This window comes from Neomonachus schauinslandi, chromosome 6, assembly GCF_002201575.2.
Source record: "Neomonachus schauinslandi chromosome 6, ASM220157v2, whole genome shotgun sequence".
NCBI lineage: Eukaryota > Metazoa > Chordata > Mammalia > Carnivora > Phocidae > Neomonachus > Neomonachus schauinslandi.
The window spans coordinates 3,610,256-3,624,315 of record NC_058408.1 but is presented as its reverse complement, the minus strand read 5'-3'; the positions used below and the strand labels follow the sequence as shown (position 1 = coordinate 3,624,315).

Here is a 14,060-nt window from a genome sequence, read left to right as displayed (position 1 = left end):
AAGAGTAAAGCATTTCGCAAGGTAGTTCACAGATTTGACTCTGGCCACTTCCTTCCTATAAATTTGCATCACCAGATTTGCCTCAGCCTTTGAGGAACCCAGGGAGCGAGTCTGCCTCAACCTGAAACATTGTCCTGCCATTCAAGGCAGAGCAGACCCACAGTGCTTAGGAAAACACTGGGCGCCAAGTGCATGACTGAGAGTGCTCCTGAACCTGAGAAATGTTCTACTGTGTGTGGGTGTTCTCATGTTTTGTGAAATCGGGATAATACCATAGAATATAGTTTTACGTCCAGATGTGTTTTCTTACTTAATATCATTGCATAATACTTTTTTCATCCCAACATCCTATCCCCTATCCCAGCTCCCACCACAGCCGGCAAGTTCCCTGGGCCCCCTCCAGGCTAGAAAGCCAAGGCCCGCTTCTGAATATCAACCATGCTGTAAACACCCACAGAATGAATTTTAAAATCTGCAATCGTCACATGCTGTGTTCAGGCCTCAGTGGTAGTAGAATACAGGATGTCTCTTCTATCCCCAGGGAAATGAAGGATGAGGATGAAGCCACAGTGGTTTTCACTTTTCTGAACACAGTTGATCCCTTTTCCCCACTTCTCACCCACCCCAAGAACCAGACCGAATTCTTCCCCTTGTGAACTTGGGGTGACAAGCTAAGCCCTGGATCCGTCTGTACGGAGAATGTCACAGGACCCGTGCAATGCAAATCTCCTACTCTGGTATCTAGATCCTGAAGCCTTCATGAGAAATAGAGAATCATGCCTTGTAGTAGCAGGAAGAGAAATCAGTAAAGATCTCAGACTCAGACCTGCAGGATGTTAGGGTCTTGTGAAGGGCGGAGCAGAGGAAGATGAAGTGTTTTGGAAGATGACAAGGCAAAAGCAGTGGCTAGAGTCACTTGTCGAGGGCTGGCTGTGTCCAGCTTTGATGTCCTTCAGGCCAGGAGTGTGTCCTTATGAAATAATTTGAGACTCCTCCCATCAATGTCTATAACTTTCAGTTTCATCAGCCAGAGAAACTGAACAGTTTCCTTCCTGTAAACATCTTAGTCACAATGAAAAATTACAGCCAAGTTTTTTTTCTTAATTTTTTTTTTTGTTGTTGTTGCTGTTAAAAGAAAAAAATGGTCTGTAGCTGCAAGGAGTTACGGGCCTGAAATTTTCTTACCCGGCAAGCAGATGTGGATCAGCAGATACCAACTTAAATGTGGATCAGCAGATACCAACACCCTTAACCCGGGCTCCAGTTTCAAAGGGGAGCGGTGAGTCATCCAGCCACTTCTCCCCGCTTTCTTTCTCCTTCAGGGGCCCCCTCTGGCAGCAGGCGAGGGACCATCGAAGTCTGTCATTACCAGCACTTGAGCCCACCTCCTGGATGGAGGAAGTCGGCTGTAAAGATCCTTTGGCTTCAATGCCCTGCCACGCACATGCTAGGGGCCTGATAAAGGGACAAAATCATAACAACTACGTGAATCCTTCCTAGAGTATTTGTAAATGAATTGTGCACTATTTGTCTGCTTGCCTATGCCTGGAATCCTTCCCTTCAGTGACTGAATTTCAGTTTTATTCTTGCCATTCTCAGTTATACAGAGAAAACAAGTGTGTAACGTGTGTAATTGCCTTATATAAATACGATAACCAAGTCTTTCAGAATTTGAAAAAACACTAAGCCTCTAAAAGGGTTGAAGGCCTGATAAATACTTTTCCTTGTTTTTTTTTTAATCCTACGAAGGGCATGGGATACACCCTGGAGAATCTGAAGATGCCAAATAAATGGAAGGAATCAGCAGGCAGTATTGTAACCTGCTGTGCGATCTTCACGAAGGATGAGGCCATGACTGGCAGGGGGACTCTCAAAGATCAGCTACATCTGGCATATGTTGTGAAGTCATCTAAAGGAGAAAAAACTTACTGCATTAATCCACACCAGGGTGATGGAGAAGAAGTTGAAGTCTGAATTGGGAAACCATCTGGATAGTTCCATCAAAGCAGCAGTAAGTCAGCGAAAACCAAGGAGGACCTGCCAGGGTGACACAGACATCTGTGGGTTTCCGTGATTCTTTATTACAGATTTTAACACTGCTGAGGTGGGTGCATCAGGCTGGTCTTAAGGTAAAGGGTAGAGAGGGACCTTAGGGAGGCTATTACTCACCAGTTAAAGAATTGCTCTATAGGAATGATCTCTTTAAGAGAATGCACACAGAGGGCGCCTGGGTGGCTCAGTTGGTTAAGCGACTGCCTTCGGCTCAGGTCATGATCCTGGAGTCCCGGGATCGAGTCCCGCATCGGGCTCCCTGCTCGGCAGGGAGTCTGCTTCTCCCTCTGACCCTCCCCCCTCTCATGTGCTCTCTCTCGCTCATTCTCTCTCACAAATAAATAAATAAAATCTTTAAAAAAAAAAAAAAAGAGAATGCACACAGAATAATAAAGGCAAAGTGAAGGGACTATCCTAGGAGACAAATATGGCAGGGTTATGAAGCTGCTGATTATATAAGAGTCAAGATGATAGCAGCGTGCAAATAGTTTTTATGGATTGAAATACTCCTTCCAACTATAATTAAGCAGAGTCGACAGTCTTGAATGTTTAATCATATGCTTAACTGTTGAATGTATTTCCATCCCAGGCAATAGCAGCCAATCTATTTCTTATTCTGATGACACGTCACAACCAGAATCCAAGCTTGGTTGGAAATGCATTATTTAAACGTGAATAAATGACTACTGATACAGTTCAGTTGGGCTTAAAAAGATTGTATCTCACATACACAAATATCGACTATTTTTCTTTGGTCATTGATCATTGTGGCAAAAAATAGATAATCATAGTTGATTAAATGCCAGACTTGCCTAATGAATCTTTTTCTATAGTACTTTCAGGGAGCTATCTTGAGAGAATGTGCATTAATAGGGCCCCCAATCCATACCCTGCCAAGTGGGAAGACTTCACCACCATCGAGAGTCAGAAGATAGTCCTAGTTTTTTGCATTCGATCACCTGCCAAAGTTCCAGTTGGCAAGTCAAGACTTCTAATTCCGTGTGTTGGAGAAGAAAATTGAGCAAACATTGGAGGGCTTGCCTTACGTAACTTGAACAACCCATTCACAATCATTCCTGAAGTTTATAATATTGATCTTGGAAATCTTGTTTGCTCTCTAGATAGAAGAATAATAAATTTAAATATACCTTTAACCACTTAAGTACCAAGGAAAATAATGATAGTAAAAAAGAGAAAAAAAGAAAGAAAAAAGAAAAACAAAGCCCACCTTGCATAGCATTGAAATTGCAGACGGATGACCACTGCAAGCCAGAAACAACAACTGCTTTTCATTGTAACAAGTGTGCACTGGGCTGAGTGGCCAACTCAGTGTTCATTTCCAAAAAACTAGTGCTGTGTTCCAAGAAATGGGAGAGACATGCTGGTAGACCCCCATGCGTCCCTGAATGCATCAGTCTCAGGGCTGTATTGCTAGAGCTGTGGCCTTGAGCGTGAATAAACAGGACTTGTCAGTGTCGGAGCTCTAGGAGACAGCGTGCCAGCAGAAACCCTGGGAGCAGACTGGCTCGCCTTCACGATCCTCTCTCCACAGAGGCCTGGGATTGCATGAGTTGCATCAGAATGCTTTATGAAGAGAAAGTTGCCTCTTCTTTAGAAGGAAGTGTGAGAGGCAAGGATGGGAAACAAATCCATGGAGCCCGTGGAGTCCAGGGAGCCTCCTCCTCAGACCAGAAATACTTAAGAGTGGTGTGAGCTTGGGACGCCTGGCTGGTGCAGTCGGTTGAGCATCTGACTCTTGGTTTCGGCTCAGGCTGTAATCTCAGGGTCATGAGATTGAGCCCCGTGTCGGACTGTGTGCTCAGCGTGGAGTCTGCTTGAGATTCTCTCTCTCTCTCTCCCTCTGCCCCTCCTGCTCATTCTCTCTCAAATAAAAAAATCTTAAAAGAAAAGAGTGGCGTGAGCTGACATGACGCAGGGCAGTCACCTTTGTGACTGGACCTTACTTGTCTGACTTCTCATCGATGTGACCAATCTACCAGAACCCAGGAAAGCACCTTCCCATGGAAGTGCATCAGCAATAACAGACTTCTGTATGAAAGGAACAACAGTAACAATGGAACGCAGCCTGAAAGAAACTGTACAACTACTTAGAGCGACATAGTAGGACAAAGGAGAATATAAGCATGTTCATTACAGACATAACTGTAACACAGGATATGAAAATTCATCCTACGTAGGATTACTGTTGTTTCAAATGCATTTGAGGACATCCATGCATTTTAGCATTTTTATCCCTTAAGTCCATTTTTCCCTCTCCATTTGCACTCATAAGATGATCATAAGGTCTTAAACAAATAAAATAGGCTACAGAATATTGATTAGTGTAGGGTGCCATTTTCAGAAAATATTATGTGTGTCCTATGTAGTGAAAATCGGGAAGGGCACATATGTGATACAAATGGATTTCAGGCAAGTTACATTTTGTTTCAGTGATCTGTGCTCTGGATTTAGTCATTTTTGCTAAGATAATTGTATATTAATTGCATAAAAAGAAAGTTAAAAAAAAGGGAAAGAAAGAGAAGAAAAGATAAAAAATTGCAGCTGATACAGTTTTGCCACGCTGGTCCACTGCAATCTCATCCCCTTCCTTGTGTATAATATAATACTCTCCTTTCACACAATGACTCACTGGTATTTCAATGACCTATTAGGCCGGCCTTCATATTTGTGGGACATAGCAGGAGTCTGGCAAATCCAAGTTTCAGGGCAATATAATCAGAACTAATAAAATCATGCAAGTATAAAATGCAGCTTACTCATTTCATTTCCAGGTGTTTGTGTGTGGTTTTCCTTCTGCCTGGATTTCCCTAGACCCTAGACCCTTAAACTCTTGTCCTTTTCCCACGTGTCTCTGTGTATGCGGCCGGACATCCTTTGACCTCAGTTTATATATTACTTCTTGCCTAGATTAGATGACCCTCAGGTGTGTTTCTTTGGACCCTGTGAAATTCTCATCTTGGTACTTGGTGTTATTTTGTTGGGCAATTGTATTTATTGGGAGCACACTCTGAGGAGGTCCTGAGTTAGTAACTTGGATAAAGTACTTTAAAAGAAAGACAGGGCACTCCTACTCCTGAAGCTTATAGTGTGGATGAAATGACAATTAATAATTATAGTAGTGGGGCGCCTGGGTGGCTCAGTCATTAAGCGTCTGCCTTCGGCTCAGGTCATGGTCCCAGGGTCCTGGGATCGAGCCCCACATCGGGCTCCCTGCTCAGCGGGAAGGCTGCTTCTCCCTCTCCCACTCCCCCTGCTTGTGTTCCCTCTCTAGCTGTCTCTCTCTCTGTCAAATAAATAAATAAAATCTTTAAAAAAAAATAATAATTATAGTAGTCACAAGTGGTAGAAAAGAAAAAACCAAGATCTTATACAAGTAAATACAAAGAAGACTTCTAGCTTAAGAGAGGGCCTAAGGGAGGATTTCCTGAGAAGGAGACATTAATCGGGAACCAGAGGACGAAAAGGGTCGACCAAGTTAAGTTTGTGAGAGTCCTTCAGCAGAAGGAAGCAGTGTATTGAAGAAACTGAGTAGAAAGCAAAAGGAAGACACTTGAGAGACTCGGTAGACAATGAACCCATTGCCGTGTTCACAGGTATTCTTGTGGATGCTACATGGTTCTCTCCCTCTGCCAGGAAACCAAGACAGAAAACTTCCTGAGGTCAGAAATGTCAAATTCACCAAGGGATACTCACTATATGCATTTGATTAAATGACAATTGGGAGTTATTTTTGTGGAAGATGAAATGAGACGCTATTTTTTTTTTTTTAAGATTTTATTTATTTGCGAGAGAGACAATGAGAGACAGAGAGCATGAGAGGGAGGAGGGTCAGAGGGAGAAGCAGACTCCCTGCTAAGCAGGGAGCCTGATGTGGGACTCGATCCCGGGACTCCAAGATCATGACCTGAGCCGAAGGCAGTCGCTTAACCGACTGAGCCACCCAGGCACCCGAGATGCTATTTTAAGGCTCAAACACAATAATATGTGTTAATGAAAATGGAGCAAAGGAGGGATGAGAAGAAAATATTTAAGAGAAAATGCCCTTGTGAACATGTGATCACTAACCCAGATCTTTCTCTACAAAATCCCGAAAGGTCTTACCCCACTGAACTTCTCTATAGTAGTCTAGACCTTGAGATATTCTTTAGAAATGGCAGAAAGCGCTGTTTAAAGAGTAGAAAGATTAGTGAAAATCTCTGGAAACTGAGGTGCAGAGTGTTAAATCCTTGTGAAAGTCTAAGTAAATGAAGTATTGTGAAATATTACAATGGAGAACCATGCTAGTTGGGATGATTTAAACAGTTGGTTAGTGCTGACTGTCGGATGCTGGGCCATGAGCTGGTTTTCTCCCCTCTTTGTTTTTCTCCCAGGAAAAGAGTTTTGAAGGTATGAGGTGATTTGGAGACTCCACCCATCAATGTTCGAAGCTTTAGATATTATTAGGAAAACCGCATTTTCCTTCCTGCAAATACGTTTTTTCTTTTTTTTTTAAGATTTTGTTTATTTGACAGAGAGAGACACAGCGAGAGAGGGAACACAAGCAGGGGGAGTGGGAGAGGGAGAAGCAGGCTTCCCGCGGAGCAGGGAGCCCGATGCGGGGCTCCATCCCAGGGCCCCGGGATCATGACCTGAGCCGAAGGCAGATGCCCAACCATCTGAGCCACCCAGGCGCCCCTTCTGCAAATATCTTAATCAAAATGAGTAAGATGATAGCAGAAATACCCTCTTTTGGTCTTGATACACATTCGTAGCTGATAAGAGTTACATTAGACCTTTCTCATCCACTAAACTTAAAGGTGAGCCAGTAGAAACCAAAGTCCTTATTTTAGACCTAAATGGGAAGGTGAGTTACCCAACTGCTCGTCTCTCCTTCCTTGTTCTCAGAGTGGCTGTGGCAGGCAGCGACCTTGGGAGAAGCAAGGAATCTGGTGCTCTCAAAACCTAAACAAAGTTATTTGCTTCTATTGGCAAACTAACGTTCCTCTATCCAGTTCCAAGGCATGGCTGTGTTCTCCTCCCACCCACTGGACTCTTATGTGTCCAAAAACAGGAATCTGGTGCTCTCAAAACCTAAACAAAGTTATTTGTCATTACCCCCACTTGACTGCACCTCCTGGGTGCAGGAAGTCTGAGCTTGAGGTTTCAGTAAATGTGACACATTCTCCTAATTATTAACACCTGGCATTCCTGGAAACTAACAGAAGCACAACATCATCATAAATATGTGAACCTTCCTGGCATATTTATAAATGAATTTTTCACTGGTTACTTTCTTGACTATGCCTAGGATCCATTATTTCAGTGATTGAATTTCATTATTAGCCTTGCTTTTCTCAATTACACACAGGAAACACAAGCGAGTAATGAGCTCATATGACCACAACAATAAAACTTTCATATTCCCAAAGAGCACTGAGGTTGTGAAAGGGCTGAGGATCTGGTAAACACTTCTCTCTTCTGTTAGGGATAGGGAATGCACTCTGGTGAACTGTAATGTCAAGAAGTCAAGTGAATGGAACTCATCAGGAGTAGGTATTGTGATAAGCTATTATCTGACTGGACACAGGGTCCCCAAGTAACAGCTAAACATGGAGATCGTCCACCGTCATCTGAAGGAAGAAACTGATAGGGTTAATTCAGGCTAGTGACATGGAAGAGAAGATGAAGTCTGAATTTAAACTGTTTTACTTCACTGAAGCATGAATAAGTCAGGGAAAAGCAAGGACGATCTGGCACGAGTCCTACAAAAACCTGTGTGTTTTCATGACTCTTTATCACAGACTCTAGTGCTGCTTATGAGGATGCAAAGGGCTGGTCCTAAGAGTAGAGAATAGGGGTGCCCAGTGACTCAGTCTGTTAAGTGTCTGGCTCTTGAGTTTGGCTCAGGTCATGATATCAGCGTCATGGGATTGAGCCCTGAATTGGGCTCTGAGCTCAGTAAGGAGTCGGCTTGAGATGCTCTCTCTCCATCCCCCTCTGCCCCTCTGCACACCCTCCTCCCAACCCCGCGTGCACGCTCTCTAAAATAAATAAATCTTAAAAAAAAAAAAAGAGTAGAGAGGAACGTTAGGGACCTCAGAGAGGGTCCAGTAAAAAACCCTGCTGAGGGGCGCCCGGGGTTAAGCGTCTGCCTTCTGCTCAGGTCATGATCCCAGGGTCCTGGGATCGAGCCCTGCATCAGGCTCCCTGCTCTGCGGGAAGCCTGCTTCTCTTTCCTCTCTTGTCATGTCTCTGTCAAATAAATAAAATCTTAAAAAAAAACAACAACAACCCTGATAAATCAGGTTGAGGCTTGGTTTTGGTGTGGGTAGGATGGGTCTAGAGTTGTCCATTGTGTGATGTTTACCCCTCACGTGCAGCCTCCCTGCTTGGTTAGGTGGTTGCCCAGGTTGGAAAGATGTGTCTCATTGTAGTGACATCCACTAGCCAGCACTGTGCGCTCTCTCATCCTTCTGCTCTGTGCTCAACCCCATAGCAGCTGCTGGGCCTCGCTTGATCTCAGCCCCAATGTGTGCAGATCCCAGGACTCAGCCGGTGAATGAGGCCCCGTCTGCAGAGCTCTCTTCTGTCCAGATGCCAGCTCTTTGGGTGCCACACAAACTGATGTTTACCGCCGTGGCCGGTGTGGCTGCCAGGCTCTGCTTTGACACCTGTTCCCCAGCTGCAGCCGTGAAACCCACCCCGGGCCCCTGCGGTGCTTACTGCTGAGTCGGCTTCCCCTCAGGGGTCTTATCCTTGTGTGGCCTGAAGCCTGAAGCCTGAAGCTGTCACCTCCCGTCCTAGGACGGAGTCATGGTGTTGCTTCTGGGGGGAGGCTACTCCGTAATCCCCAGAAACAGAGTCAGCTGCTCTATTGTAAATATTGACTTTAGGAATTTAATTTCTTTAGGTGATATTTGCTGTCACGTAGGGTAGATGTCACTCACTCTTTTCTAACTTTTTGCTCTTTGCATGTCCCTCTTTGGGTCACGTGGGTCTGGAATCCACACACGTAAGAGGATAGGAAATACTGTTGAAAAATTAATAATGTGGTGTACCTACGGATCAGGGGGATGGGACTAGATTTGTCACTGTAGCTAGAGATAGGGAAGCTTCTTGGAAATATTGGCCCCTCTGTATAAATCACCAATGGTGCTTCCTCCAGAGAAACCAATGCCATGAATGCTCCCCTTCGGAGGGACAGAATCGCAGAAAGGAGTTATTTTCAGGGAACCGAATAAACCTTTCTCCAGGGCATAGGATTCACTGATTTTCCGATAGGCTGTGGGACCAATCTGCATCACCTGAGGCTGGCCCCAGTGAGGGCCCTCTGGAAGTCGCAGTCAGCATGCAGACCCCCATGTCGGTGAGGTCCAGAGCACCCCACCCCCGCCGCCCCATGTGGCTCACAGCACACAAATCAACCACCCTCACACAGCTCACTCCTGGGTTAAAGAGACCACATCTGGCACTTTGGCAGATGATGCCCTTTGAAAAAGGACGTTTTATTTTTTTTTTTGCATTATAAATGTGTTAGTTGTAAAATGTAATATTCTTAGAAAATACAGAAAAATACAAGTATATTTTATAAAATAAAGAAATATAATCTACAATGCAGCCCTTAATATGCTGGGCTATTTCTACTGCATCTATTTTTAATAGAAATCCTCAGTTTTAACAATTCCACTAGGAAAGCCCATGAACTGATCCGGAGGGGAGTGCATCATATCAAATTCCACCTTTAAGTCAAAACCGACTGGCTCCTTCTTGCTTTTCCTAGCCTTGATGACCTTAAAGGAGAGATAAGAAAGAAACAATGAGATCCTAGGGTTTGCACTGAAGGTCTGCTGCTCTTCTTCCTTCCACCTGCACTGTGTCTCCAGCTCCGTCAACACCCCGTGTCCTCTCTCGGAGGATGCTCATTCTCTCTCTCCCATCTCCTGCACTGCACCACCCTCTTGTGAGCCCTCCTCATCTGGAGCCTAAAGGAGAGATTTCCTGGTGCCCCCACGGGTCCACTTGAACAGCTCCACAAGGATGGTGCGGAGGAACTGGGAAAGAAGGGAAGTCCTCACTGGAGCAGAAAAGTGACAGGAAGCAACAAAAGGTAAATATTTTTCCCAGTGCAACTGCTCTGGACTAAAGGTAGAAGTCGGGGATTCTTGCGTTAGGGGACCTGAAGAGTGGCACTGATGTGCTTGTACACGTCTGTACGCATGAATAGATCAGAATTTCTAGATTAATTATTTGCACTCAGTTTAATGTTGATTAGTGCATCAAGAATTCCATGGTGGACCTCTGTGAGTATGTGTGTGTATGTTCCTACGTGCCCGAGAAAGAGAGTGTGGTGTCACGTGGGCCAAGATGTGCACTGCACGACAGGGTGGTGCCTTTGGCTCTAAGATACAGTTACTCAGGGTCCTGGGACCCCCTCGGTCATCTGTGTCTGGTATGTGCTCTGTTGACCCTCTTCTTCGTTAAACTTGTTTTGATGCTTATTATACACACTTTCCGTTTTACTGCTGACCTCTGTGCTCACTTCTTTTTGTTCCTGCATGGTATACTTCCCCTCAGGCCACTCTCAAAGACCAGTTTTTCCCAAAGCTGCACCCTGATGTGTCTGTTCTGCCCACTGAGCCCAAGAGTCTGAGTCTGGAGCCCAAGCACCTGGGCCAGCACAGCGATCTCGGTTACAGCAGGTATACGCAGTGCCAAGCAGGGCTACCGCCCACCTTTCAATGATAGTGATAATCAGTATCTCCATCAATGAAATGGGAATAACGACTTCAGTATCTTCGTCACTGTCTCAGTTCCCAGCACACAGTAAGCGCTCAGCTAAGTGTTCTCTTATTCGTTTAAATACACATGTTGTTATGTTATTATTTCTCTTGGGCAGTATCATTCACACCCATGACTTTAAGAATTATCCTTAAACTGCCAAGTACTGCTGTTGCTTGCTGTCCCTGTCTCCAAACCTGGCCTCTCCCTAATGCATCCCTCCAGAGAGTTACTAGCATACTTTTTGCCAAGATGTCAAAGTCATCAGGCATTCTTCCGCATAAAATTTTTCAAGTGGTTACTTGTTTTCACAAGGAATTTTCCATTTCTGTTTATTTCTGACAAAAGAAATACACCAAATACACCCCCTGACTCCTGTTTTTACTCCCTGGCCTCACCTTCCCTCCATCTCTACATCTATGGCATTTCAGTTATACAGAAATCATGTTGTCTCACACTTTCGGGGACACACATGCATCATTTCTTTTGCCTAGAACTCTTTCCAATGTCTACTTTGCTAAGAAAAATAGTACCTACTGCAGACTGATTTCCGTTTTGGTGTTCAGTAGTTAGAGAATGTGTATGGTCTTGCTTAACCACGCACGGTCTTACCTCAACCCAATGATGTAGAGACTGTGGCCCTTTCAGAGGACCAGTCAACTACATCCCCAACGTCAGGCAAGTGGTGACTGCTGAAGGCCAGGATTCTAATCAGGTCTGTCCTATTCAAAGCCCTGCTCTCAACCATTATGAGAAGTAGCCTCCCTGCCTTCCTAATGTCTTCAAATATTTCCTTATTTAGCGTAAGTATCTTATCCTTTTGAAATCTCTGTGAATGTCATTTCCTCATAGCCTTTTAAAAATCCTCCACTTAAAAATGAATGCAAGGCATGGCTGTGTTCTCCTCCCACCCACTGGACTCTTATGTGTCCAAAAACAGGAATCTGGTGCTCTCAAAACCTAAACAAAGTTATTTGCCTCTATTGGCAAACTAACGTTCCTCTATCCAGTTCCCACCTGGATGAAGCTGTGAGTTCCACATGTCAGTTTCAGCTTCTGGTCAATTGTTTTCAGTTGAAAACAGAAGAGTCGAAGTTTATCTCCTTTCTCACACCTGATGTTATGCCATCTCTCGGTCCCCACGACCTCCATCGTTCCTGTGTTATCCTGTATTTCATACACTGTCGTCTTCCTATTCACTTTTTTCTGCAACAGAAATGCAACATTCAGTTTCTGAAGTCATAGCAGTGACTTTCATGTCTGAGGAAGCACCTGGTGGCACAGGAAATCCAAGACATAAAAAAGCAATTATAGGCACAAATAAACACACAGCTTTGGCAAGGTCTTGTCAGAGAACTTTCTTTTTATTATCCTGCTTTTGTATTTTCTTCCCCTTTCTTGTTCTAGATATTTTCTATCTGGCAATTCTAGCACAATGAGTTTTCTTCCTATTTTCTACTGCTTCACCACAAGGGAAGCGTTGATTCCTTAAAACAACTGGAATCAGAGGAAGGAGTCGGAGCTCTGGTGGACTCCTTTAGCTCCTGTCCTTATGCAGAAAGGAATGGACATGCCCATGACTATTCATCAGCCGATTAGAAAGAACCTATATAACAAGTAAGGTTCCAGTAACTAATTCCTTTTTCAACCAACTCCATTTACCCATCCTTCTCCAAATCTTATCTCCACTGACCAGGATCCTGCAGTTCACTTTCTTAAGTTATAACTCAATTCTATAAGTGCATTTTTAACCATGGTCTCTGAAAGACAGTGTAAGAAAGGAATGGAAGTAAATTAAGGGGCTATCCCGGAAGACAGGCATATGGGGCTATGAAGCATATAAGATCATATGAGATCCTATGAGATACCAGGGGAGTTCATGACAGTTTGTAAATTCTGGGGAGAACTGAATGCATCATACTAACCAGTACCCTGAATTTGGACATGACATATCAGTAAAACTGTCCATGCCATCCCTCCCCGCCTTTTGGGGATATAATGGAATTAGATTGCCATGTCTTCCAATTATCATACAATATGAAACCTTAGTCTTCAATAAACTGTTCATAAATAATGTGTTAAATAAATAGGTTAGAGGAGACAGCCTTGAATGATTATATTATTTGCCTACATGTTGAAGGTATTCACATTCAGGAGAATACAAGCCAATATATTTATTACTCTGAATATGTGTCACAGCCAGAATTAATCTTTGTTAGGGCAATCTATTATTCAAAGTAAAAAAAAAAAAAGATTTATACAGTCGTGGAGGAGCTCAGAGATACAATTATGAGCATGTGCATACTCATTTATACCCTGTGCTGTCCTTGCTCACGGAGGTTGAAAATAATCATTACTGGTGAAATAACAAGGTTTCTAGGGACTCTTTTTCAAAGAACTTGCATGAAGGTATCTCGGGTAGAAGACTATCAGGTCACCAGTCCCGTTTCCTGCTGTGTGGTGCACTTGACCTCCACTCTGTAGTCAAGACAGTGGGCTGGGAGCCGGGCTCCACCCCAGAGTCAGTACACAGAGCTTGGCAAGTGAAAACACTCAATTTCAGGTGTGGACAGAGAAAATAAAAACAATTTTAAGGGATTACCTCATGTAACAGAAATAATCCATACACAAATGTTCCTGATGCTTGCTTGTAAAGATTATCAATCTTGGGAGTTTCATTTGCTCTTTTGATGATGCTGTTTGGGACCACAATCAATTGGAAAGGATCGGCTTCGTACACAGATGAGGCTTTGTTTATCTCGAGGATTCCTTTGCATTCATAGTAATCTAATATGGTAATGATATTCTCTTTTGTGAATTTCTCTTTCAGGTTGCTGTTTAAAACCTTCACATGGAAAAACTGACTGGGAGTGGCCACTGTAGCATGAAACATTCTGCTTCTCCCCTCTTCTGGGGACTCGTATTCAAATGGCTCCGTTGCTTTCAGTACCAGGACAGTCAGGGGGCCCTGCTGAAGCACACGTCCTCTAGGACCAGCTTGATGTTGGCCCTTCATCATCTGGTTGTGTGTTGGACAGAAACAGGGAAACAAACTTACAAGTCTGGGCAGGGAATACCAGTCAGGTCATTTTCTCATGCGTGAAACCTCAATTATAACACTGGGACCACAACGACCCTCACAGATATTTGGAGCTGGAGCCAGGCTAGAAATGAATCGCCCAACAGAAAGGAAAAGCTAACGAACCAGTAGCTTATCTAGCCAAAGTATA

General features: G+C 44.0%; 1 protein-coding gene across 1 annotated transcript in view; it reads right to left on the bottom strand.

Annotated features, from left to right (window-relative positions):
* IFI16 (interferon gamma inducible protein 16) overlaps nt 1-14,060 on the bottom strand; it is a 93,493-nt gene that overhangs the window by 72,075 nt on the left and 7,358 nt on the right. Inside the window, 2 exon segments of the mRNA XM_044915881.1 lie at nt 11,848-12,036; nt 13,433-13,849. Coding sequence (XP_044771816.1) covers nt 11,848-12,036; nt 13,433-13,849 — 606 coding nt within the window.